Source organism: Hippopotamus amphibius, chromosome 2, assembly GCF_030028045.1.
Source record: "Hippopotamus amphibius kiboko isolate mHipAmp2 chromosome 2, mHipAmp2.hap2, whole genome shotgun sequence".
Taxonomy (NCBI): Eukaryota; Metazoa; Chordata; class Mammalia; order Artiodactyla; family Hippopotamidae; genus Hippopotamus; species Hippopotamus amphibius.
Genome location: NC_080187.1, coordinates 51,429,291 through 51,456,884, shown reverse-complemented (window position 1 = coordinate 51,456,884; position 27,594 = coordinate 51,429,291). Strand labels below are relative to the sequence as shown.

Sequence of the window (27,594 nt, the reverse complement as noted above, 5' to 3'; positions counted from 1 at the left end):
CATTTTCTAAAGCATGTATAAAATATGGAAGAACTTTCACAATTTGCATTCCTTTGCAATACACTATCTAAATATTTATTTTAAAATGTATTAACTAGTTAATATTTATTGTGGACTTAATAGGATCCAGGGCCTGCTCAAGAAGACTTTACATAGATTAACTCATTTTATCCTTACAACAACGCCGTGAAGTGGAAACTTTCATACCCCATTTTACAGATGAGACACAGAGGGGTTAATTAACCTGCCCACTGGCCACACAGGTAGGAAGTGGGCAGAAGTCAGATTTAAACCAGGCAGTCAGTCTCCTGTCTGTGCTCGTGTAACTACTGTAACCTATACTGGCGGCCAAGAAGCTTCAAGACCTGCATCCCACCCAGTTCACAGCAAAACTGCAGCTCCCAAAGTCTTTCCCTATAGAATTCTGCAGCAGCAGGTCACTAAGCTGAAGTCTCCGAGGTCAGGGACCTTGCCTACGCGTTCACTATGTTGCCCAAGGGGTAAGCCCCCTGCTTTGCACGAAACAGGCTCTCTATTTTTGTTAAATGTAGAAATACAGCAATGCAGGGAAGTTCTTCCTAAAGTCTAACTTCTGGTCGTTTCCCAGGCCTGCAGGAAAAGGGAGCTTGCGCCTGCGGCTGCAACGCGTGACCACCAGGTGGCGCCCGGCGTCCCCCGAGCAGGAGGGCGGAGCAGCCGCAGATCGCGAGGAGCATGTGGACGCTCGGGCGCCGCGCGGCTGCCAACCTCCTGCCCCGCTCGGCGTCCCCGGGCTCTGCCCAGGCCCGCGCCGGGGCCCCGCTGCCGACGAAGGACCCCCCGCCCTCCGGCCGCCGAGGCCTGCGCACCGGGACCGCCGCTGCCCGCGCACGCAGCCAGCCGGTGAGTATCCGCCCAGGTAGCCGCCTGGGCCGCACGCCGGCGGGGCGAGGCCGCGCACGCCGGCGACGCGCCGGGCACGCGCGCCCGCTCCAGCCCCCGTGGGAGCGCGCTCGGGAGCGGAAGCGCTGCCGTGCGGTCCCGGGTCTCCGCTTCTCCTGGTTACGTTTGCACTGGCTTCCGCTGACTGGTGAAAAGAGCTGGTATCCTGCAGTCCAGCCGTGGAAGCCGCGCGGGCGAAGGCAGGGGAGGTGGGCGGAGGTCGGCTCTTAGGGAGCTTGTCACTTCTCTTTGCGAGAGCTTTAATAATATATGCTAGGTACTATAATATACATATATGTATATTGTCTATAATATTAGCATGGTATAAATATAGAACTACTTCAGTAAAATAGTATATATATCAATAAAACATTGTTGGTGTATTACATAAGTGTGTATCAGTACTATCAGAGCGATGTGTTCAAGCATGGATTTTTATAAACCAAACGCAGCACAGTAGCTAAAGCAGCAGGGCTTTTGGATCGGACCTGGGTTCCGAATTCTGGTTCCTGATCTCGGCAGAGCTGGGTGACCTCGGGGGATCCCGGAACCTCTCTGAAGCGTGGCTTTTTTTGAGTAGAGGAGGTTACCCTTTTTGCCGAGCTGGCTTGAGGTTTAATGAACACATACAAAGTCTTCAGCACTTCATTTCACTTTCTTCCCCCGCGGGGATACAAAGAAATACCTGACCCCGTTACTCCACGACTTTAAAGGAGGAAGCCCAAAGGAAGACTGTGGGGTTAAGAAAGTTACGCGGGAGGATAGAGGTGATTTAATCGGGGTCTGAAGATGGCAGGGGGCGGAGAGGGGCTTTCAGAAGGAGAGAACGGCGTGAGCGAAGGCCTGGAGAGCCGGCGGAGATCAGCTCTTAGTGGCTGGTCCACTGGATGGACTGTGGGTGGTGAAGGAGGCAGGTGAAATCCAACCCAGATTGTTCATGGAACTCCGGAACTTGGACTTTAGGCTTAAACCTCCCACTCACATGTGCTGTTTGGCCCTGTTTGAAGAAACTCTGGGATTGGTTTCAAGAAATGCTGGGATCGGTCGACAACCCTCAAAGTTGGAATCACGGATTTCCCCTCTTCTCAGGAAAACTAGGCAGTTATGGCCATGATCCACTTCTGCAGAACGCACACATTTATCACGCTGCTCCTTCTGTGCTACTCTCACCTGGAGCTGCCTGGGCGAGCCCTCCGACTGCTGCCCATGTGGGCACCACGGGTCCTCAGCAGTTTCTCATTTAGGAGAGTAACAAGATATGGCGTGGTCTTTTGAATGGTATCAGTGGCTGGTAAGGGCTGTAGATTCAGAAGTGCACCCAGGAGGTGGGCACTGGGCACATACTGGGATTTGGGTCACTGGGAAGTTGCTAGATGGACCTCAGCCTAGGCTACCCATTAGGCCTCTTTTTCCATAGTTAATCAGGTTGGTTTTACCTGTCTATTTCGCAGTTCCCTTGCACACTTTCAGTACTTGTGGAGTTGGGTGGATGACACTGGCAACTGGGACCACAATTCTGTAGAATTTTTTTAAGGCCTTAACTGTCCTCAGGTTGATCCCTAAAGTCCCTTGTACCGGAAGTCATCAGGACTTCATTTGGGTCCTAATGACCTCTGACCTAAGATCATTTGGGGAGCCTTCTCCCCCGCCTCATTTTCTCTACCCCCTGCTTCTACTTCCACAGCAGGAATAGAATGGGAGCCTCTTGTGTAATTATAAGTTCTCTAGTAGTTACATTGGAAAAGTAAAAAGAAACAGGTGAAATTAATTTCAACAATACATTTACATAACCTAGTATATCCAAAATGTTACCATGTCAACAGGTAATCAGTAATGAAAGATCATTACTGAGATATTTCACATTCCTGTTTTGTACTCATTCTTCCAAATCCAGTATGTATTTCACACTTCCAGCCCTTGTCCAGATATTAAACTGAATTTATTGTGGAAATACCTGATCTATATTTAGATTTTGTAAAATTCACAACTGATAAATTCACACACTTGAGTTGTCACAAACATATTTTAAATTTTCCAGTAACCTTACCGAGTATCATTTTTAAGTTAAAATTAAATGAAGTTTAAAATTCAGTTCCTTGGCATTTCCCTAGTGGCACAGTGGTTAAGACGCTGCACTCCCAATGCAGGGGGCCCAGATTCAATCCCTGGTCAGGGATCTAGATCCCACGTGCATACTGCAACTAAGAGTTTGCATGCTGCAACTAAGGAGCCCGTCTGCCACAACTAAGACCTAGTGCAACCAACCAAATGAATGAATGAATAAATAAATCTAGTTCCTTGGTCACACCAGCCATGTTTCAAGTACTCAGTGGCCACATGTGGCTGGCTGCTACCACAGGCATAGCTCTGGAGACTAACAAATTTGAGCAAATTTAGCTTCTGATCATCATTTCTCAGCTGCAGCTGCCCATCAGAACCCAGAAGCCACAGCAATGCCTTGTAAGAGTACACCTCAGGGCCCTCCACCACCCGCCTTATTCACCCACCGCAAGGCTTGGAGAAGACTCTGCTTCCAGCAGGCAGCCTCTGACCCTAATGATAAGAGAATGTGTCCGTGGCTGGTCCCTAACCTTTCCCCTATAATGCTGGAGGCAGCTTCAAGGAGGAGATAAGTAGGTGTTGCTGCTCTTAAATAACTTCATAAGCTCATACTGCAGCCACTTCACACCTTGGAAGGCATTTAGACATCTGTTAATTTTTCTAGAGGGACAAGATTGTCATTTATGACCCCATGGCCTTTGCCTGACAAGTGGGTTATACCCTACTTCATTTTAAATTCATTTTTGTCTTCCGCAGACAGTATACATAAGTCTGTACACACAAAAGTGTATTTGAAATATGCATATTGTTTAAAGATTAATAACAAGCTGCCATGTTCCCACCACCAGGCTAAGAAACTGAATATTGTGTGTCCCAGGAAGGCCTGGTGCTCCTTCCATTCCAGCCCGGTCCCCTGAGGGGAATCTGCTATCCTGAATTCTATCGGGCATCCCCTTCTCCTCATAGTTTCACCACCTGTGAATGTCTCCCTAAACCATGTACCATTCGTTTTAAAAAACCATCTTACTGTGTTTATTCTGCTGTGACTTGCTGCTGTGATCAGTGTCGCTGTGATCAGTGTTTGAGACGCGCGGACACTGATGCACACAGCTGTCGTTTTTTTTCTCTCTCTGCTGGATAGTAGCCTTTGGGGGAGTATGTCTCACCTTATCCAGGCCCCTCCTGTGACATCTGGTTGAGTCCAGCGAGCTGCTCTTCCGATGGTGCTGCAGTGGGTGTTCCCGGGCGTGGACAGAACCTCCTCTTGGGTGACGTCCTCAGACGGGCATTGCTGAGCGAGGGGTCAGCGGATATTCAACTCACTTGATGCCAAGAGTGGTTGTGCGGGCTTGTCCTTCCCAGCAGCGGATGAGAACTGACTCACTCCTCAAGCTTGCGGTTTGACAGGGCCCAGGGCACTGAGGGGACCCTGGGGTGAAGACTGGCCTCCCTGCTGACCACCAGGCCAGGCCTTAGTTGGAGTCCTGTGGTTCCAGGGCCTGAGCTTGAGCCTGTGGGCCTGAGAACTATCTAGTATTTCCTCAGATGTCTCCCATGAGCCAGCCCTGTGCTGAGCTCACTGAGTCCCTGAACCCTGGAGACTCGATTAGGCAGCCCTACCACAGACACATGGTCCAAGGGCTCCAGGTGATGTGGCAGCAGGAGGAGTGGCCCTGGGTGGCTTCAGGGGGAGCATTCATGATATAGCCCTCCCCACCGTGAAACCCACCTGCCTCCCTCGGGCAAAGCAGGGCAGCTTCTCCTTTGGGCAAAGGCCAGTTTTGCCTCTCTGACCTTCTACCTCTCCACACTTTCACTGACATGCTTCAAAACAGAAATTGGGGACTTCCCTGCTGGTCCAGTGGTAAAGAATCCAACTTCCAATGTAGGGGACGCGGGTTCAATCCCTGGTCAAGGAACTAAGATCCCACGCGCATGCTGCAACTAAGCCCATACGCTTCAACTACTGAGCTTGCGCGCTTCAACTAGAGAGCCTGCGTGCCGCAAACTAGAGAGCGCAGGCACTCTGGAACCCATGCACCACAACTAAAGAGAGAAAGCCTGCACTCCGCAACGAGAGAAGCCCGCGTGCCACAACTAAAACCTGATGCAGCCAAATAAATAAATAGGAAAAAAGAAAGGAAGAAGAAGAAATGTAATCTAAAACAGAAATTGACTGAACCCACAGGCCCTGTGTTTGGGATATTGATGTCCTCTTGTTGAATCCTCATAACCAGTCTGCAAGGCCAGTACCGTGACCCCTACCTTCAGAGGAGGAAGCAGAGGCTTGGAAAGGTTAAGCAGTTACCCAGGGAATGTTAGATTGGAGAGAGCAGGTAAGAGACAAGGCAGGGAATCCTTGGCAACTGTTCCTCTTGTGATTAAAAACAGCTGAATAAAGTCTTCTACTCTGGCTGTGAATGAGTACCTTGTTTTAGACCAGCCCTCCCACCAGAACCATCAAAGATGTAAAATTAAAAGACAAAAACAAAACAGAAAAACAGCTGTGTGAAGGTACCAGCGAGACGGAGCACAGCCAGGATTTGAGGTCCCAGGATCCTGGAAAGAAGGGAGTTTTGCTGAGGTGTGCCCTGTGTTCTCAAATACTTCCCCTCCATGTCTGGAGCCTGCTCTGATTCCCAGGATGTGATTCTTTCCTTTGTGGCCCGGACCTTGGGGCCAGAGAGCTCGTGTTCAAATCCCAGCTGCCCCACTTTGTGCATTTGTGTGACTTCGGACAAGTTACCCTTCCATGCCTCAGTTTCCTGGATCCTGTATTTGTGAATTCACCTATTCACTAAAATATATTTGTAACCCCAAAATCAGTTATCAGGGCACTTTCATGATCATTCTCAGACATGCCCAGAGCAGCAAAAAACTTAAGTCACAGACACGCGCATGTCCCCGGCTAAGGTCAGACAAATTGCCGCTCTGACTCCCTGTTTCAGCTCCCACGCTGGAAACAAGGGTCCTTTTCACAGTCTATTTGATGGCATGTTTTTCACATTTTTGTGCCTTTTTTAGTAAATTTCACTGTTCAGAGTGGCCCCCAGGCATACTGCTGAAGTGCTATCTAGTGTTCCTCAGTGCAAGATGGCTGTGATGGGCCTTAGGGAGAAGCTAGGTGGGTTAGATAAGCTTCCTTGAAGACTGGAGTTCTAGTGCTGTTGGCTGTGAGTTTAGTGTCAGTGGATCAACAATAAATATTAAACAAGATGTATTTAAACAGGAACACTTGTAAAGCAAGGTTATGCATTGATCATTTGGTGAAAATGGGACCAGAGGCTTGCAGGAGCCTAACCCTGCATTTCCCTTAGGAGTCACTCACTAATCCAGTGCTTGGGGCAACTTTATGGGACATCCGTGTCATGAATAATGCCTGTAATAATACTTCCCTCATAGTCGTGTAATAAGGACTAAATGAATTCCTTTCTCTAAAGACTGAGAAGGCTACCAGCTGATGGTGAACACTCTAGGACTTGCTGTGGTAATACTGTGCTCATCACGGCCACTGTCTCACTTCTTCAGAGCCAATGTTTTTAAACAGCCAGCTGCATTCTGCACCCCCATTTCCTCCTCCTCCGCTCACTTCTCAGCCTTCTCCTTTCTCAGTTTGTCCAGGGCCCCCATGGCTCAAGAGAGTAACCACAGCCTCTGCCCCCTTCTCCTAGTGGCAGCCACAGTGCCACCAACCTCAGAAAGCCCCTCGGCGCCTTCCTGGGATGAAATCCAGCACCCCGCCTCTCCATCACTCCCCTGACATCTCCATTCGACTGTATCACTTCTCCTTCCTTTCCAGCCTCCATCTCTGGCTGGTCCGCCCGCCTGGCCGTCATCAGCTCAGACCCCACTCCTCGGAGCCCCACTCCTCAGGACACTCAGCCACTTACGTATCGAAAGAAATCAGTGGGTCCCAGTGTTCCCTGCAGAACATGTTAATAAGATCCGTCACATAGCGCTTTGCAGGTGCAGCCTCTCTTCAGGACACCTGCTATTTGTTGTTGTTTGTTTTGGTCACATTCTAAGAGCTCTGCTGACACGTCCCGCCCCGCCTGTGCTCACCACCCCATCCCAGCCTGGAGCAGTGCTGCTGGCAGCGCCTCCCGTGATGGTGGCTGTGTTCTGTCTGTGCCACAAGCCACATGATGCCACAGGACACCTGAAATGTGGCCGGTGTGACCGAGAAACTGACTTTTAAATTTTTATCTTGTTCAGTAAATGTATATTTAAATAGCTGCCTGTGGCTTATAGCTGCTGAGCTGGACAGCACAGGCTTAGAGCCGGGGAGAGCACAGGCTTAGAGCTGGGGAGAGCACAGTGTAATGCACTCAAAGAAGGTGAAAACATTTCCTGAGAAAGAAGTGCTCTGAAAATCTTCAACCTGGTTACTCCCAAGTGTGGAAGTGGTGATATTTAAACTGTGTGGACTATAATATATTGGGAAATGGTAATGTTCTTCTTCACGTTGGCTTTTAGAGTCTGAACCTCTGCTCCCTCAACCAGATTCTGAAGAACAAAAAGCAGAGTGTCTGTTGGATGAATTTGAGGACAGCGGGAACTTTGGGTGACACTGGGTAAGATAAAACACCTTCCACGTCAGGGATCTCTTCCTCCTCCTCTCTCTCAATATACAACATATGCACACATACACAGCTCTTCTTTTTTCCTTTTCTCTTACCTTTTTTAACAACAACAACAACAACATCAAAACTAAAACCTATCCCATAGGAACTCTGTTTTCTCCTTAAGCAGCAGCACTCATAAGTGTCTTTCCACATCACGACTTACCCACCGCATTATTTGTAATGAAATAGTGTTAAGTTTTATGGATATACCATAATTCATTTAACCCATCCCCTATTGCTGGACATTTAGGTTGTTTCCAGAGTTTTGTTGTTATTCTCTTTGATATCTTGGTCATTAGGGCAGGCCAAGCTTCTGCAACAAGCAGACCAAAACTGCAGTGACTCCAACTAGGAGCGGTTCACATCCCCCTCTCTGCCGTTGTGGGGTGGCCAGGCCTCTGTGAAATGGTTCAGGGAGCTGGGCTCCTTCCACCTTCCTATCACCCGTCAGCAACTTACTGTCCTCTGCAGGTCGAGGCCAGGTCACCCTGTCCAGGTTCCACTCCACAGAAAGGGACAAGAGCATGGAAGGTCTGGAAGTGACATGTGTCCCTTACATCTTAGCAGGAAGGACTTGGTCCCAGGGCCCAAGCTAACAGCTGGGGAGGCCAGGAAGTGTAGCCTAGCATGTGCCCTGGAGGGAGGAGGTGATGGGTTCTGGGGGAAAGTTGCCAGGCACTGCTGTAGCCCACCCCTCTGCGCCTGTATCTGCATGCACCCTCCTTCCACACACCCTGGGGCGGCAACCACAGGACCGTGCAGTCACTCATCCACCTCGAAGGCCGGGGCGTCCAGGTGACATGCAGTCCTGTCTCCAGGTCTAGGAATGGCCTTTCTGACCTACACACCCCCCCACCTCAAGGGGAGCAAGAGAACCACGCCAGCATCTCCCATTCAGAAAAGAGATGGGTGGAGCCCCCTGAGCAGCACTGGGACAACCTCTGCCCCGGCCGTGGGGGACATCCCTCTGTGAAACCCTGGTTCTGCCCCCAGAGGCTCCTCCTTGTCCATCACTCCCCATGGCCGCCGGGGAGGCAGGCCGTGGGACCCCTGTGCCCTCCTTGGGCCGACCCCCTGCTACTGTCACCTCGTCCTTCCAGGAAGTCCTCTGAGGTTGGGTGGGACCTTTGCAGTGCGCCCCACGTCCAGCTCCCTTCTTCGGGGTCTACTTCTGGCCTCTGGGAAACACACCTTCGTCCTGTCATGCAAAGGACAGCCCACTTCTGCCATGGCCCACCTGCCACTGCCAGATAGCACCTGTCAAGCCCTTGACTTTGGACTTTATGCCTGAATCAGGTGTGTCCTTATGTTCCCCAAGCTCCTCCAGGCACGCGTCAACCTCTCCTGGTGCTCTCCAGATCCCCCTGCATCGGCTGTAACTGAGGGGAGGGAGAGGGAAACATCTGGCACCACCCCCACCCCAGGCCCACCACTCGCCATGTCCTGATCAGCGCCTTAACCTTCCCACGTTGTGCCCTTGAGGTGGAGGAGGGGCTGGGTGGGGGAGGGGTCACACTGCAAATCTTTGTCTTGCATTAATTGTCTGGCAGCCGCGGGTGTCTTACTTTAGGCCAGTTAGAAACTCTCAGATGATGGAGTTGTCCAAGACACCTCTCATAACCTACAGATACGTCCCAACCAGGGCACGAAAGCTCATACAGGGAGGTTGATAGCAATTTTCATTGTCATAATTTTCATACCCTAAAGGGTGCATTTTAAAATGTACCATTCAGTGGTTTTTAGTGTTCTCAGAAGGTTGTGCAACTTTCACCACTGTCTAATTCCAGAACATTTCATCACTCCAAAAAGAAAACCCATAACCATTAGTAATCACTCCCCATTCCTCCCTCCCCAAGCCCCTGGCAACCACTAATCTACTTTCTGTCTCTGTGGATTTATAGCAATTTTTAAAAATTAAAAAATAGTATCTATGCAGGAATGTCTCCAAGTTATAAGTATACAGCTTGATAAATTTTCAAAAACTGAACATACCATGTAACTCAAGAAATACTTGAAGAAATAGAATGTTACCAGCCCCTTGAAAGCAAGCCTTCTGCTCACGTGTAGTTATTAACCCCTCCCTGCCCCAGAGTAGCTGCCATTCTGATTTCCAATAGCATGCATCAGTTTCGCCTGTTTTTTAACTTTATGTAAATGCTATCAAGTATAAATATGTCTGCATATTTTGCTCTAAAGTATTCCATTGTATGAATATATCACAGTTTATTTATCTATTGTATTACCTATGGATACTTGGGCAGTGTCCTGTTTGGGCTATTGGATACTTCTGCTATGAACATTCTAGCATGGTGCATGTCTCTCGGTGAACTTGGGTATGCATTTCTGTTGCGTAAATACCCAAGAGTGGAATTGACGAGTCAGGGGACATGAATATATTCAACTTTAGTAGAAGTATCAACAATGTTCCAAAGCGATCGTCCAGTTTACTTGCCCATCAGCAGTGTCCGAAAGCTGTTTACTCCAGTCCCTGGCGGACTCTTCATGTTATCTGTCTCTGTCATTTTAAACTGTTCCGGTGGCATCTCATTGTGATTTTTTAATCTGCATTTTCCTGAAGATTAACAAACTTAAGCCCGTTTTCATATGCTCATTGGCCATTTGGATATCTTTTTTTTAATGAAATCTGTTCAAGTATTTTGTCCATTTTTCAGTTGGCTTTTCTTTTACTTATCGATTTGTAAGAGTTCTTTACATGTTCTGCAAATAAGTCCTTTTTCAGGTATATAGAATACAAAATTTTCTCCCACTTTGTGGTTTGTCCAGCAACTTTTAATAACAGAAGCAATGGAAACAACCTCCATGTCCAGCTGAAGGGGACAAACTGAATGAATAACATAAGACGAAATATACTGTGAAAATCCATATGTGCTAATATGGAACAATTTCCAAGACATATGAAATGAAAACTGCAAGGCGCTTCATTTGTATATGAAAAAGAATATAAAACTGTAGAAGGATACAGAAGAGATTGCTCATCGTAGTTGACTCTGGAGATGGGGGCTGCCTATTTGGGAAGAAAGGCTTACTTCTCTGTATACCCTTTCATGCTGTTTAAATTTTTACTCTGTGTATGTTAGATGTTTTCCGTCAGTTTTAAAAATTTAAGTAAAAAATGTGTCCATGGATGTTAATAAAATGGAGTGGTTTGGTGATCATATGATCGGAGTTGTTTCTGTCCCCTCCACAGCTCTCTGGACGATACCACCTACGAAAGACTGGCCGAGGAGACACTGGACTCCTTAGCAGAGTTTTTTGAGGACCTTGCCGACAAGCCTTACACATTTGAAGACTATGATGTCTCCTTTGGGGTACCTTTTTGCTTCTTTTCATTCTTCGGTCTCCTGCCTAAGAATCTAAGGAGATTAGAATTCTAATAATAAGATAAAGAATTCCTCTCCAGCAGCATGTGGTTGTAGATGGGACCAAAAGACTGGGGTTCTGGTTTCAGCCCTGCTCCAGCAGGCTTGTGACCTTGGACAAGTCACTTAGCCTCTCTGAGCCTCATGTTTGCCTAAAAGTACACATTTTCAAGCCTCACTCAGTACCCATGAAGGTAAATCAGGGAGGGACCCAGGCATGTGATTGTGTAGCAAGACACCTCTCATCATGCTGGCATGGGGAACACTGCACTAGACCACTAGTTCTTAAGCTGGGTGAGAGATTGCCCAGGATGTATTCAGACTAGACATGAGCCCCACTCCCGGGAAATTCTGGTGCAGTGGTCAGGATGCAGTCCTAGGAAGCATGTTTTTGAAAAGCTCACCTGAGATTCTAATGAACATCCCTGAGTCCCACGCCTAGGGATTTTTATTAATCAAATAAAAATCAATCTAGGGTGTGGCCCAGGCCAGGAGTTGGGGGGTTTTTTTGTTTTGTTTTTGTTTTTGTTATTGGAATATAATTGCTTTACACTCTTGTACCAGGTTTTGAGGTACACCAAGGTCAATCATCTGTATTTATACACACATCCCCGTATTCCCTCCCTCCCTCGACTCCCCCCCACCCTCCCTGTCCCAGTCCTCTAAGGCATCATCCATCATCAAGTTGAACTCCCTTTGTTATACAGCAACTTCCCACTGGCTATCTATTTTACACTTGGTAGTATAGAATTGGGGTTTTTTAAGTTTTTAGAGGAACTCTGCAGGTGATTCTAATGCGGCTGGGCGAGAACCCCAGGGCAGGCTGAACTTAAGCCCCAGATTCTTTGCTGGTGTGTATCAACTGGCCACCAGGTGGCAGACTTGAGCAAGGGTCTGCCTTTGGGTTTAGAATTACTGCTTAGGCCTCAGGGAACAGCTCTTTTTTGCTAGTGGGAGCAAATCCCCTGCAAGAGGTTAATCCTCTTGACAGCGATTAATTAATACCAGGAAATGTCATGAAGAGTGCATTTGGGATTAAGTCATGGAATTATTTAGGACAACCAGCTGTCAGGCTAAAGTGATAGAAATGGTATTAGATATCGCTGTTGGGGGTGCTGGATAGAAAAGACACTCCATCAGTTGGGCAGATTTCAAGCCTGCTTGTAAGGACAGTAAGGGACTTGGCAGTAATGAGGCAAGAAACGATTGAATGCCTTACAGGTGGATTCATTGGTCACTGTCAGCTGCAGAAAATGCAACAGTGTTTAGGCCGGGCTGTAGACAGACCTGCTTATGCAGGCAGCCTCAGAAGGCAGAGCTATTTGGGAACCATTACAAACTGGCCTCCCCAACTTGACCATCTCTGGGATGATTAGAGCTGGGGACGTTACAGGTCTCCTCTCCCCCAGCCTCCTTACCAGGTGCTGTAACTATAGGGAAACTAAGACTCAGGCTAAACTCTACCACACATGCAAACCTTTATGAACCTGCCACAGAAGCAGTCACACCACCCGTGCTCATAGGATTAGTGACACCCCTGCTTGACTCAGATACTTGGCATGAAGTTTCATTAGAAGGAAAGGTGCTGGTATCCTAGCAGCTGGATTCTGCATAATTCACTGAAGCAGGCAACAAATGCTTCTGCTCAGTAGTGGGTCAGGGCCTTACCTGCCTTCAGAGTATCTCTCTGAAGAGTGACTCAACTGCTGCACTTTCTAGAATCTATAATTCTTGCAAGGGAAGAGGCACCTGAGTTCTTCTAGCCAATCCATACACTGTACCTTGAGTATCATTCTACTCACCAGGGAAGAAGTATTTCTAGCAAATCATTTGCTAATTAGTGTGGTGTAGAAGGCTAATGGTCTATAGTATCTGCCTCCGTAGTTTGGACTTCTAAGTAGTTTGAAATAATGTCTACCCTCGGCTGTGAATTCCCCTTTAGAGTCCTTCAGGTGCTAACTAACATATGTATTTCACATATAAGGTAAATCAATTGAAATTACATTATAGGCAATAGAACACCTATAACACCATTACTTGAGCTTAGTTGGAGTGCAGTCTCTCCCTGCCCTCAGGGTCCAGTTGGATGTCACCTCATCTGTGTAGCCCTCCTAGATGCTCCAGGCAGACACCACCCTACCCTCCTTGCCTAGCACTCTGTGAACGACTCCATGGAGCACTGATCATCCTGTGTTGTAACTGTCTCTTTACACGTCAGCTCCCACAGCTAGTGTACACTGAGCTCCTTGGCAGCTGGGACACTGTCCATTCCTGGTCTCCCAATGCCTAGAACATTGCCAGGTTTATAGCAGGGACTTAATAAATGTCGATTCACTGTGTAAATGAAATGAGGCCCACCTACGTTTCCAGAACATGCTTTCATTGATGCCACTCAGCACTTAGAGCTGTTTTATCAACTTGCTGCTGGCCAAATTGGCAAACGAAAGCAATTTTCTAGATACACCCAGAACACGTTTCTTCTGTTTCCTCCTGTGGCCTGGGAGACGTGAGCAGCTTCTTGGCTACTGTGTTGTCCATCAAGTGGGGCAGGTCATGGTGGATGTCAATGTCTGGGTCCAAGCCTCACCCCTTACTGGTAATGGTTATCAGAGGGAACTACCTGCCAGAGCCAAAGCCCGTCCTGTTGCTAGGCAGCCACGGAGTCGGCCACACTGGACAGAAGCACCACGCTATTTAGAGAGTTACCTCCAGGCCGCATTCGGTTTTTTTCCCCAGGTGGAGCCCTGGCCTCTTGGACACGTCAATGAGAATTTGCATGTGCCACGTCCTGCATTCACTGAGTTGTCTGCATATTGTTGCCATAGAGCAGAGGTTTCTTAACCATTTGGGGATCAGGACACTGTGAGAATCTGACCGCTCTGGACCCTCTCCCAAGAAAAGCTTCCTTGCAATCCTTTGGGTACAATTTCAGCTTCCAGGGCTGTTTGCAGTCCCCTGAAGACCACCTCTGGGTCCTAGGTCACGCACCCCTGCTCAGAGGCAGCACGTTATTGGATATGGTGGCAGGGGCTCTGGTTGGCATCCTGCATTGGTATTTTCCTTCCCAGAGTTCTTAAGTGAGTTATCTAACTGTGAGGGCAGGTCCTTCACCTGTGCCATGGATGACAGGAACCTCTACTTCTCCGGGTGTATGTTAGGATTCAGTGAAACGGTGTAGATAAAAGTGCTTTATAGTCATTATGCTTATGCCTTAAGGGGACGCCACATGTTTTTTTTTTTGTTTGTTTGGCACACGGGCTTAGTTGCTCCGCGGCACGTGGGATCTTCCTGGAGCTGGGATCGAACCCGTGACCTCTGCATTGGCAGGCGGATTCTTAACCACTGCGCCACCTAGGAAGCCCCGCCACATGTTTATACATAAAATCCCCTAACTCAGCATGCCGTTCACATATGTGTCTGTTTCTACAAATGAGCTGGTAACAACAGAATTTGCTATTTTTGCTTCCGCTGATATTGCCTGTCGGGAATCAAGCCTCAGCAGCTGTGGCTGGGGTCTCTTCCAACCGGTCAGTGCCTGGGTCTCAGCAGCTAAGCCTCTGTCTCCCCCACTGCCCTGTATTGAAGTCTGCCCACTCTCCCAAAGTAGATTGCCCCTTAAGGAACAATACTTATGGACAAAAAGCTCTCTTTAGCTGGTCTACTTGCAGACAGTTCCGAAAGCATTAAGAACTCCTGGGGAACCAGTAAGGCAGCTAGTTTCCCTTCTCTTGCCACTTTCCTTTGGAAACAGCTTCTGGCTCTGTGGGGAAAAGAAATCTAATTATACACAATGAACAGGAGGCGGCGTGGTTGAGTGTTGAGACGCTACCTCGTGTAACCTTGCCCTTTATGTGGGACGTGTTATCAGTGGTTTCATCCACTCCGTTCACTCATCCAGTGTTTTTTTTAATCCAGTGATATTTTGCACAAATACTGAAAATGCTAGGATGAAAAGATAAATCTGCTCTCAAGGTGCTTATAGTAGCAGAGAAAACAAGCAGGTGACCAGCAAGCAAGCGAGACGCTCAGACGCAGTGAGGAAAACACAGAGGCTGTGGGGACACACATGGGCCATGGTCCCAGCTGAAGGGGCCTCAGGGTTAACCTTCCCAGAAGCCCCTCAGCTCACCCATCAGCCCCTCAGTCTCGCACTGAAGGAGGCAGAGCAGATGTTGTCCCAGGACTGAGAGTGAGAACGTGCATCCCTAAACCTGCCTTTTCTGCTGTATCACGTACCTCCCAGGTGTAGGGTCACTGCACAGCATTGGGCATTTAAGGGTCACAAATAGGTCAAATTAGAAGAAATTATGTCTTGATTCCCTGGGTCTATTATATGGAAAAATAAGCCATAAACTATCCACATATATGGAGGGGGGAAGGAGTGACTGCTGATGGGCTTCTTTTCGGGGTGATGGAAATAGTCTGGAATTAGATAGTGAGGATGTGTGCACACTTTATGAAAACACTTTGTGAAATGCTAAAAACTACTAAATTATAGAGTTGTAAGAAATTTTTAAATAAGTGAAAGGTAGTCCTAACAAAATAGTACAGGTGGGTTTCAGGGAAAAAAATTTTTTTTAAAGCAAACCTATGTATACTGTGATCCTAGCCCTGCATTTAAAAACTGGCAGCCGATACCTGAGAGTGAATGGCTCATATCGCTGAGTAATGGGGTTGAGAGAGCGCTTCGTGTTATGGAAAGAACAGCATCTTTTGGACTTGAGCAGACCTGGATTTAAGATCAGCTCTGCAAGTTACTAAGTTTTCTTTATTACTCTGCCCCTCTGTTGTCCTCATCTGTAAGATTGGGATAACAATTCCCACCTCTGATGGTTATGGTCACAGAGAAAACAATTTTACACAAAGTGCAAAAGCACAGAGCGGGTGCTGAAAAATAGGTGCTATTTTTATTGATGTGGACATTTTATGTATACCATTTGTATTCCCATTGTGTCTATAATTTCGCTACATTTCTTTTTAATCAGAAAATTATTATTAAAAATATAGCCCAATAGTGTCTTCCCCATCCCCTGCCTATCAGTTATATTATTATTGGCATTCTCCACTGTTGTTGTTGTTGTTGTTGTTGTTGGGTTTTTTTGGCTTGTGGGATCCTAGTTCCCCAACCAGGGATCAACCTGGTCCCCCTGCAGTGGAAGCACCGAGTCCTAACCACTAGACCACCAGGGAATTCCCTCCACCTTTTTAATAGCTCTTTGTGTTTGCAAACCAAACACAAAACGTTCTAAGAACCACTGGAGGCCCCTTGGTGGACAGGGGCTCTGAAAGGCACAGAGAAGGGCTGCCTGTCTGCGGGCTGTGCAGGGGGTGGGGAGCAGCGAGGCTTAGCCATGTGGCTGTTTCTTTAATATACTGTGCGTTCTAGAGAGACGTCAGGCTTTGGGAGTAAAGGGCTCCTTTGTTGAAAGAGGGTTTTCAAATTTAAATGAGCATTTATTGGGCAAAGATGGACCAACCAGTCTTTTGACGAATTCAAGCCTCCTGTAGAGGAAAATAAAGCTGGAGAGGGGCATCCGAGAAGCTTGTGAGCTGCCTGGGAGGGGTCTGGGAATAAGAACCCTGGTCTGCAGTGTCTGTCTTCTGCCAGCAGAGCTCAGGCTGCTGCTCTTCTGAGACCAGTAAAGTGGGTGGTTTGGTTACTTCCTTCTCTCTTGCCTTTTTTCCTTTCTTTGGTCATGAACTTGGCCTGCCTGATGTTTGTGCTGACTGGGACTTCCGTAGAGTTGGTGTCTACATTTTTTAATGTCTCTAGTATGTTCTGGCCGGTAGTTAAGGAATCTAGGCAGCAATCAGGATGTGGACCCTTCCACTTGCAGCTGCAGTACCTTAGCCACTGCACACGCTGAGCTCCTGTTTCCTCACCTCAAGAGGGAAGTAAGGATGTTCTCGCCTTGCCCACCTCATAGGGAACGAGAAAAACCACTGTGAGATATCAGTGTCATTGTGATTAATCATAGCCTGATTCTGAGAGCAGTGCTCTTTCTGCATGGTCTCCTAATTCCAAACACTAAAGACAGTTCTTTCCGGTGTATGTTACGTACTGGTATACATGCAAAGTGTTGAAATATAACACATAGGAGGCAATTATGACACAGCGATAACTTTGTCTTGTTTTATTTTCCTCATGCTTTTTTTTACCTGATGGAACCAGAGTGGTGTCTTAACAGTTAAACTGGGTGGAGATCTAGGAACCTACGTGATCAACAAGCAGACCCCAAATAAGCAAATCTGGTTATCCTCACCATCCAGGTATGTTCAGAAGTCAAAATCTCTCATTGTTGAGCTTGCTTGAAACAGGATCTGGTGGACCTTTAAGAAGTGTCACCCTCGTGTGTAAGTGAACCTTTCCTGGTCTTTTACAGCATGTTTCTGGCTCAGTAGGAAAATTTACTCTGGTTCTATAACTTCTGTCTGGTGATTATGTGGCTGCTATAAGCAGATATTGGGACATTAACAAGATCCAAAGCAAAAAGTTTTTGGAACCCACGTTGACAGTTTTTCTTTATTAAATCATGCCGCACCTTTGAAAAAGCCACTTGTGCTATTACAGCTCCTGGACAAGTTGCACTTTGTCTTCAAAGCGCATTAAGATTTGGCCTCTGGTTTGTCTTAGGCATGTCAGTTAAAGGTTCGTTGAATTCCATTTGCAGAACTGGTATATGAGCTCCGTGGAGGTGGGAGCGCGTTTTAAACAGCCTTCCAGGGCCTTTCATCCCTCCTGCCTTTTCCATTGATGTGCTTTCAATCTCGCGGAATAAAAGATTGTATTGGAGACTGGCTGTGCTGCGTCTCAAGGCCTGAGAACATGCGGAGAGAAGGGTTCCTTATCCCTCTGGCTGCTGTTGAAGTGGTTGTAAGAAAGTAAAAGAGACGCCCACAAAAAGCTCTGAGACCAACCTTCCTGGTCACTCATTAGCACCTCCAAAGAAAACACACTGGCTGTGAATTGGGAAAGGCCCAGATATAACTAGCATGGAATTCTTTGAAAGCCTCACGGTGTTTGCATTTTAAAAGAAAAAAGCATTTAACTCTTCCCCTGCCCCAGTGTTGACATCACTTTTAGACAGTTAATTATACTGTTTATGGTGCTGTCATGTGTGATTCTTTGTTCAAAATAAATAAAGCATCATGCCTCCTTCATCCCAGCCTCATCCAGGAAGTGTGTTATAATTCAAGAAACACAACTCCAAGCAATTACTGTCATTTCTAGCAAGGCGCTTATTCACAGATTGTCTTGCTTTTGGATCCAGGTAGTTTCCTTGAGGGGGGGCGGGGGGGTTACCCTGTGTGGGCCAATTAGCCTGTTCTCTTTGGTCTCACACAGTCACCCTGACCCTAACTGTGGCCATGCATGAGGGCTGCACAGTCGTATCCTTCATCTCCAGAGGAACAGCATGAGAGAAACTGAGTGGATCGGCTCAAGCCCAGCCATCAGCTTTGGGGACCAGTGGCTCTGTAAATAGCAGGCAGGACGCCAGAACCGCTGAGAGGGCTCCACCAGCAGGATCCCCTCGTTGTCATATCTCGAGGCGGAAAAAGTCCTTATCGTGTTTGGACACACCTACCACCAGCAACAGGGTCCTACAGCAGGCATGTTTAGAAAAATCTACTTCTGGGTAATAAGAAATTCCGAGAAATTCAGGTTTTGTTGTTTTTTAAACTCTGTAATTCATGATGGAAACCTGCCGAGCAGCCATTTACTGTCATGGATACTTTGTTCCTCAAAAAAATACTTTTTTTTATTTTCCACTCCATTTTCACATTGGTCCAAAATAATCTTTCCTAGGACTGCATTTCTGGTATTTTGGGGCTTTTTAATTGACAGTGTTTCAGGTCAGAGGAGACAGTGGTCTTGCACCCACACCCTGCTTGATGAGGTTGTAGGAGGTAATCAAGGAGAGGTCCGGGTGGACAGCTGGACGTCCGTGGCTGTGCACAGAGCCCTGGGGCAGGGTGGGGGGGCCTCGAGGTTCTCACGCTTGCCTGGCATCCCGGCGACAAATCAGAGTCCACATTCTCTGGATGTGGCCCAGGTTATTATGCCTTTACGTGTTCGGCAGTTTGTGCATAGTAGACAAAAGCCCAGTCCTTTTGGTTTGCCCTTTTTATCCCCATTATTAGGAAAGTGTTCAAACCCCAGTCTTTGGTTGATGATACAGAAGCCCTTGATGTTTTCATAATCCCCAAAAGATGCTTCCCTTCTAAGCTATCCTCCTCCCTGGCAAACCCGTCCCAGTCTTGGACTTTGGAGACGCTCCCCTGAGTGCGCAGGTGGACTCAGGCCCCTTCCTTCCCTTGGGCTCTCAGCGTCCTCCGCTCCTTCCTCCATCAAGGCGTCATCATGTAGCACCATCAGCTGCTGGCACTGATCTTGGGTGTCCTCGGCCTGCAGCGGCTTGAGGTAGGATTTCGGTTCCTGGCCAGAGATTGAGGTCAGGCATCGGCAGTGAGAGCGCTGACTCCTAGGCACTAGACCACCAGGGACCAGTGGCCATTGACAAGGCCCTGGCCTATCGGCTGTGTAGAAATGAGTTTCCACGTAGAGATGGAAAGTAGTGAAGCAAGTAAAGTGTTTATTAGGAGGAAAAAGAGTACAGTACCTTTGGACAGACACACAGGCAACCTTGTGATAGTTTGAATTGCTTTTATGGGGCATTTCTTCTGGGTTTCCTTTGAGCAATCCTTAGACCTTAAGATGAGAAGTTAAATACATGCCTCATTAAGTATTACTTTCTAAATCTTCACTGCAGTCAGTCAATTTCTTGGTGACAGTTTTTTCTGAAGGGCTGTTATGTGGACTTACTCTGACTGTGTTTTGTCCTGCAGTGGCCCCAAGCGATACGACTGGACTGGGAGAAACTGGGTGTACTCCCACGACGGTGTGTCCCTCCATGAGCTGCTGGCCACAGAGCTGACTCAAGCCTTAAAAACCAAACTGGACTTATCTTCTCTGGCCTACTCTGGGAAAGGCACTTGCTGCCCAGCCCAATGCTAAAGACATTAAAAGCTCTAATGCCCAGACCCCAGCTTTGTTCTGCAGCTGAATGGCTAGTTTTTTCCATCCCTGCTTTTGAGGACAGTTGCAGTGTGTTTAACGGCTCTGTGCAAAAACTGTGTCGCCTCCTGCCCTGTCTCTGAGTTCAGATTTTTAACTTTCATAGAGTTTTTTTGGATTTATTGTCTGATTTCTTCCCTTACATGACAGCCCTTATCTTTCGTAATGTCTGTATGCCCACACCTTTATATATAACCTCACAACAAAGAAAGAGAAGAAGGACAGTTTCCAGGAGGAGAAATGAATTGGCGCCACTGTTCATTCTTTGAAGGACTTACTACAAAAACTGCACGAAGAGCAGCTGGCCAACCTTGCCATCCTGTCTTAAAATGAAACTCATTAAAGGGAAGCCTAGAACATTCCTGCCCCTCTTGAAAGTGTAAACACTTCGAAGCCCTTTAGTATTGAAGCATCAGTGGCAACACAGGAATTCTCAAACTGAAGACCATTTTCTCTTTGTGTTTTGTGACTGCCAGGGTATGGCCCACATGGGGTAACACGGGGACATGTGGTGCAGTGTCTTCCATACATGCTTATATATGTACACACATTTACATGTGTGTATACATATATATGTGTGTGTATTTTTTTTTATTAAGGGTCCGTTTAGAGTAAGCTATTGCAACAATGGTCTGGGAAAGCAAAAAAACCTTCCAAAGATGAGGGGGAAGAGAGCCATCTCCATAAGCTCATGGATATAGCATAATAAACTAGGTCATGGGCTTCCTAGGTGGCGCAGTGGTTGAGAATCCGCCTGCCAATGCAGGGAACACGGGTTCGATCCCTGCTCCAGGAAGATCCCACATGCCATGGAGCAACTAAGCCTGTACGCCACAACTACTGAGCCTATGCTCTTAAAAAAAAAAAAAAAAAAGAATAAACTAGGTCATGGAGCTGAGGAGATGCTTGGTAAATTGTGAAAGGCCACATAAGTGAAAAGATGATGGTGTTAATGCGAGGAACCCTGGCCTTACACTTGGCCCACCCAAAAGTGGTTTTCTGTCTCTGGGCAAGTTTCTCGAACTCCCTGGACCTCTTTTCCCGTGTTTACAGAGAGGGTTAAACTGGATAGAATATAGTCATCGATTCCCAGTTCAGGCATTTAGTGGTCCTGTCAGGCAACCTAACAGGCCAGCTTTAATTCCCTCTAGTAGAGGAGGTGACACTGAACAGTTTTTTTAAGCTATACAGTAAGTATATGGATTTGGGTTTCACTCTACTTGAATTTCAGTTGAATTCATGTTCCAGTGATCATTTTTTATTGTGCCATTACTGTGCTCAGCCTGTGCTGTAGGTTCAGGTGTTGATCCTAACCCCCAATCACAGCCCTCACAAATGAGATTAGTGCCCTTGTAAAAGAGAACCCAGAGAGCTCCCTCAGCCCTTTCACCACAGCGAGAAGACAGCTGTCTGTGAACCAGGAAGCAGGCCTTCACCAGACACCCCGTCTGCGGGGGCCAGCCTCCAGACCTATGAGAAATAAATTTCTGTTTATAAGGCATCCAGTCTCTGGTATTCTGTTACGGCAGCCCTGATGGACTAGAACAGCCTGCTACACCATATGACTTCGTTTGAATTGTTACCGACCGCCATTTTACACATGAAGAGACCAGGGCTCAAAAAAGACATCCTTAAAAAAAAAAAAAGAAACCAGGGCTCGGGAACGTTAAAACTCTCCCAAAGTTAGGCTCCTGTTCTGCTACTTCCTTACTAAAGAAAGATTTATTAGTGACTAGTCTATGCAAATATGTAGCAAAGGCTTTTGCAGTGGGAAAACCAAAAACACATTCCATTGTGGAAAAAAACTCTTAACAATAGAATAATATAACATATGCTAAATGAGTACTTAAAATATAGTCTTTCCTCAAAAATAAATAATGTTTTCGTCCAGTGGAAATTTTAAGTAGGGTAGGTCAGTACCGCTGGAAAAATAAATAAAATTTGTGTGTGTGTGTCTATCTCCTGCTTCTAATGAAAGTTTCATTGTCCCTCATTTACCTAGAACTCAGTCTCTTATCTGGGACACAACACAAAATTTAAAGAAGTATTTAACTGGGCTGCAGTAACATGAAAATGGAAATTAGGGACTTAATGCTGTTCTCTTAATGCTTTTCCTTGGGCAGCCTTTCAGGCCTAGTTACTTTTACTTTATGTACAATTGTAACTGGTTTAAGTATTTAGATTCTTAGACCCTGGGAGATTTCTGTTTAAGGCAGCAAAAAGACTGCAAGCACAAGAATAGCAGCTGGGAGAGGAATAAAAATCATGCTCTGACAAGCAAACTGGAAAAGCACCACGATGTGGGGCCAGTGCCCCCCATACCTCAGACCCTGGGAGCATCATCTCATCTATAATATCACCCCATATTAAGGATGAAGTTTCAGGAAAACATTGTAAATGTTCAGTACTATATGTTAAAGAGGGCAAGAAAATACATTACATAATTTTAGAAAGCTGTCTATTATATTTCGCTTCTTAAGTGGATAGACCCTTTGCCACTAGAAAATAAAACTATACAGAATGATTTATTTACCTCTTTCTGAAGATAGGAGCACTGAGGTATGTAAAAGAGAACCTGAGTTTGTTTTTTTGTTTATTTGTTTTTGTTTCTGTTTTTATCAGTTTTAAAAATTTGATCCAAATGCTGCCACTTACTTGTTAGTTGACACTAGCCTCAGTTTTCTTGTCTGTAAAATGGAGACCCTAACCTGTGGCACCTGAGCCACACACAAAGGAAACACATGACAAATACTGTCACATGCACAGCATAATTTCATATTCAAATTTGGGATGTTCCCCCAAAGTATGATTTATGACATCCTCTACTCAACTTCAAACTTAGTCAAAACACTTATTTTGGTTATCTTGGTGATGGATTCTGATTCCCTGGAACAATTTTTCTTGCCTCTTACAGTACTTGTATTTTAGTCCATCTTCTGCATAGCTCCTAAAACTAAGCCAACCTTATGTTTGACATTTTGTATTAAATAATAGGTTTATAATAGGTTTCTCAAGCTATACTTGACTGCATATTCTAATAAACCTCATTGCCACTTCTGAAGAAAGACCCCTGTTCATAAATGTGAAGTCTGCATGAATTGGCTATACAAGGTTGCCAAGGAAAGCAGGCTTCATACCTCCAAAGTACACACTAAGATTAAAGTAATTTTAGGTCGTGTCCAGTTGAATTCTTGGCATGGATTTATCTTTTGCAAATGAAACAGCTACATACCAGAAGAGGAATGAGGGGCACAGGCATGAAGTTTCATTTAAATTTACCCTGCTCTTCAAAACTATGACTTCATGACTATCTTTCTGTGTATAGCTACTATGAGAGTAAGAAATGGCTTCAAATCCTTGATTTGACTTAATTCACCATGACAATTTAAAGATCCCAATTGATGGCCCCTGGCAAGTTATAAAACTGAGCTGTCTTATATTCTGAGGTTTGCTATAGAAACAATCTGAGCTTACATGGTCCATTTTCTCTGGATGTATTATTTAAGATAAAATGTTTCAGCTATCAACAAACTGGCTATAGAGGGAATGTACCTCAATATAATAAAGGCCATATATGACAGGCCCATAGCTATCATACTCAAGATGAAACTTTTCCTCTAAGATCAGGAAAAAGACAAGGATGCCCACTCTCAACAGTTTTATTCAACATAATATTAGAAGTCTTAGCCAGAGCAATTAGGCAAGAAAAAAAGAAAAAGCTTCTGAATCAGAAAGGAAGAAGTAAAGCTGTCACTATTTGCAGATGGCATGATATTATATATACAAAACCCTAAAGACTCCACCAAAAAACTGTTAGAACTAATAAACCATTTCAGTAAAGCTGCAGGATACAAAACCAATATTAAAAAATTAGTTGTATTTCTAAACACCAACAATGAACTATCAGAAAGAAATTAAGAAAGCAATCCCATTTACAGTTGCAACAAAAAGAAAGAAAATGCTTAGGAATAAATTGAATCAAGAAGGTGAAAGATCTATATACTGTAAACTTTTAGACATTGATGAAAGAAATTGAAGAAGATACACATACTTGAAAAGCTATTTTATATTCATGGATTGGATGAATTAATATTGTTAAAATGCCTGTCATTCTCAAAGTGACCTACAGGTTCAATGCAATTCCTATCAAAATTCCAGTGGCATTTTTCACAGAAATAGAATAAACAATCCTAAAATTTGTATGGAACCACAAAAGGCCCTGAATAGAAAAGCAATCTTGAGAAACAAGAACAAAGCAAGAGGCATAACACTTCCTAATTTCAAACTATACTACAAAGCAATCGAAACAGTATGGTATTGATGTAACACAGACACATAGATCAATGAAACAGAACTGAGAGCCCAGAAATAAACCAGCACATATCTGGTCAATTAATTTACAACAAAGGAGCCAAGAATATACAGTAGGAAAAGAATAGTCTTTTAAATGTTGGGAAAAAAGGACAGCCACATGCAGAAGAAAGTATATACCATACACACATACCATACATACATAAAAAAAGAAGGAAAGTCTTACACCATACACAAAAACAACTCAAAATGGATTTAAAAATTTAAGACCTCAAACTATAAGACTCCTAGAAGAAAACATAGGCAGTAATCTCCTTAGCATTAGTCTTGGTGATGATTTTTTGGATTTGACAGTAAAAGAAAAGATAACAAAAGTAAAAAAACAAATGGGACCACGTCAAACTAAAAAGCTTCTACACAGCAAAGGAGAAGAAAATATTTGAAACCACTTATCTGATAAGGGGTTCATATCCAAAATATATAAGGAACTTATACAACTCAATAGCAAAAAATAAATAATGCAATTAAAAATCAGCAAAGAACCTAAGCAGACATTTTTCCAAAGAAGGCATAAAAGTGACCACAAGGTCCATGAAAAGGTGCTCATCATGCTAATCATCAGAAAAATGAATATTAAAACCACAGTGAGATATCACCTCACACCTGTTGCAAGGCCTGTCATCAAAAGGATAAGAGAGTGGCTTCCTAGGTGGCGCAGTGGTTAAGAATCCGCCTGCCAATGCAGAGGTCACGGGTTCGATCCCAGCTCCAGGAAGATCCCACATGCCGCGGAGCAACTAAGCCCGTGTGCCAAAAAAAAAAAAAAAAAAAAAAAAAAGGATAAGAGATAACAAATGCTGGTAAGTATGTCAAGAAAACGAATTCCTTGTACACCACTGGTGAGATTGTAAATTGGTACAGTCACCATGGAAAACAGTATGGAGGTGCCTCAAGAAATTAAAAACAGAACTACCACATGATCCAGCAATCCAACTTTTGGGTATATATCCAAAGGAAACAAAACTATCATCTCAAAGAAATATAGGCCCTTTATATTCATTGCAGCATTATTTACAATAGCCAAGATAATAGAAACAACCTCAGGGTCTGTAGATGGATGAAGGGATAAAGAAAATGTGAGCTATATCTATAGCTATATCTTAATTTAGATATAGATATGATGAAATATTTATCAGCCTTAAAAAAAAAAACCTGTCATTTTCAAAAATATGGATAAACCTGAAGGGCATTATACTAAGTGAAATAAGCCAGACAGAGAAAGACAAATACTGCATAGTATCACTTATATGTGAAATCTAAAAATAAATAAAGGAATACGTAAGTTTTTTTAAAAAGTCAAATTCACAGAAACAGTAGAAAAGTGATTGCCAAAGACTGGGGGTAGGAGAAATGGTGTGATATTGGTAAAAGTGTACAAACTTTCAGCAATAAAAAAAGAAATAGAATGTTTCTACTCTTATATAATAGAGATAATAATCCAGAACCAGAGTGTTTAAGCCAATAAACCAGAACAGATTTTTTGAGCTGTGTACTGAAGATTTATTTAAACTGTTGAGGAAAACACCTGTACCCAATAGGAAAATTAGCTCCCAAAGACTTTCTTCTGCTCTACAAAGAAAAGTCAGGCCTATTGAGGCTCTATTCAGTTATAAATATTAGTGCAAGATAAGCCCCTATTTCCACTTGTTTCTGTGATATGTGGGAGCATTGGTAATGCCACATCTTGACCTCAAAGTTTTTAGCTCCCGTTTCTGCCATGTTAAGTGGAAAAGTAGTTAAATTACAGAAAGATAAAAGAGTGCCACTGCCCCATTACATTCATTTCCTACCCCTTCCTTCAATGCTGAGATTTTTCCAAAAGAAAGTGGATGAAATAAAACCAGAAGAGAAAGAAAAGTTTAAAATCTCCAAGGTTCAGAAGTAAATAGAAGTAGATGAATTTAGGGTCAGGGTTGCTGTGTAAGGCTGCCCAGGCTGTGCCCTGCACAACTCTAGGCATTACTATTTATGAAGATTACAAACCACAATGTGATGTGAAAAGTGCCACCTAGAGCTGTGCAAACTGTTCATAGCATTTCCATCTGATCCTGCTGAAATTCATTTTGCCAGTTTATCAGCAATTCTCCTCAAATGCTTCACGAAACAGTCCTAAAATCTGCCCTCCTACCCACCCCCAATTTGGGTCTTCATCATTTCTTACCTGTATTATTGCAGAAACCTCCTTGCTTCCACCTCCCCCAGAGTGAGCTTTCAAAAGTGTAAATATGATCCTTATCTCTATAAAACCTTAGCAGGATCAAGTCAGACAAGACCAAGTATCATAGCATAAAAAGTGAACTTCTCTGACCTAACTCTGTACTGACACCACAATATAATTAAACTTTTCTCACCCTTCACTGTCAACATTTGGGTACAAGTCCAAATCCCCAGCTCCCTAAGGATGCTATGCTGTTTCACATGATTCTGAGACTTGGCCAGCATTGAATCCATTTTTGTCCTTATTACACATTTTTCTGCCTGGGGCATTCATTGTACTGGAAAAAAATGTTCTTGGCACAACCTTGCCGACCCCTCCTCCACTCAACCTCTTGACCTGGACACCCTTGATTGTTCCATAATCTCACAGCACCTCATGTTTCTCCTTCCTGGCACTGATGGCAATGGGAATTCACTAGTCTGGAATTTGTCACTTCTGCTGGACTATATACTCCATGAGGACAGAACTTCATGTCCCCCATTTATTGCTGTAGCCCCAGCATCTCACACAGTTCCTTGCATACAAGAAGAGCTCCATAAATGTCAAATAAATGTGTTGTAATTATGTGTTTACCAGTACAGCCCAAGTAAAGTTCAAATAAACACAGCTCCAAAAGTGTTAGCAAGAAATATAAATTTTATAGAAAAATGGTTGGGGGGTGTCAATTGAGGGTGTAGGGGAGGGGAAAAATCCTTTTCCTCTACATATCTTAGATTGTTCAGCTGGGGTGCTATAAATTAGACTGGGAAGAGACAGATTAAGAGGAGAAAAAACAAACAGAAGTTTATTAGCATGTGCATTGCACATAGATTCATAGGTACTGAGTACTCAGTATTGAGTAACTCAAATGGGTGGTTAGAATTTGGGCTTAATATACCAACTTAGGTTAAACAAAGGCAAAGGGTTTAGGGCTTTCGAGAGTGTTAGGGAAGCAATGGGAAA

The 27,594-nt window shown here is 44.9% G+C and overlaps 1 protein-coding gene across 1 annotated transcript; it reads left to right on the top strand.

Annotated features, from left to right (window-relative positions):
* The first annotated feature begins 682 nt into the window (after positions 1–682).
* Positions 683–21,660, top strand: FXN (frataxin). Its single transcript, XM_057724227.1, has 5 exons — positions 683–882; positions 7,459–7,556; positions 10,816–10,936; positions 17,160–17,257; positions 19,835–21,660. Exons 1-5 carry the CDS (start codon positions 715–717, stop codon positions 20,001–20,003), a joined length of 654 nt encoding a protein of 217 aa, XP_057580210.1. The 5' UTR covers positions 683–714; the 3' UTR covers positions 20,004–21,660.
* The last annotated feature ends 5,934 nt before the right edge of the window (positions 21,661–27,594 follow it).

Excerpts from the sequence above, each read along its gene's own strand:
- FXN (XM_057724227.1), top strand. The coding sequence starts at position 715 with ATGTGGACGCTCGGGCGCCGCGCGGCTGCCAACCTCCTGCCCCGCTCG. Across the intron at positions 883-7,458 it reads CCCGCGCACGCAGCCAGCCG|AGTCTGAACCTCTGCTCCCT; the intron begins GTGAGTATCCGC and ends GTTGGCTTTTAG. Across the intron at positions 7,557-10,815 it reads GGAACTTTGGGTGACACTGG|CTCTCTGGACGATACCACCT; the intron begins GTAAGATAAAAC and ends TCCCCTCCACAG.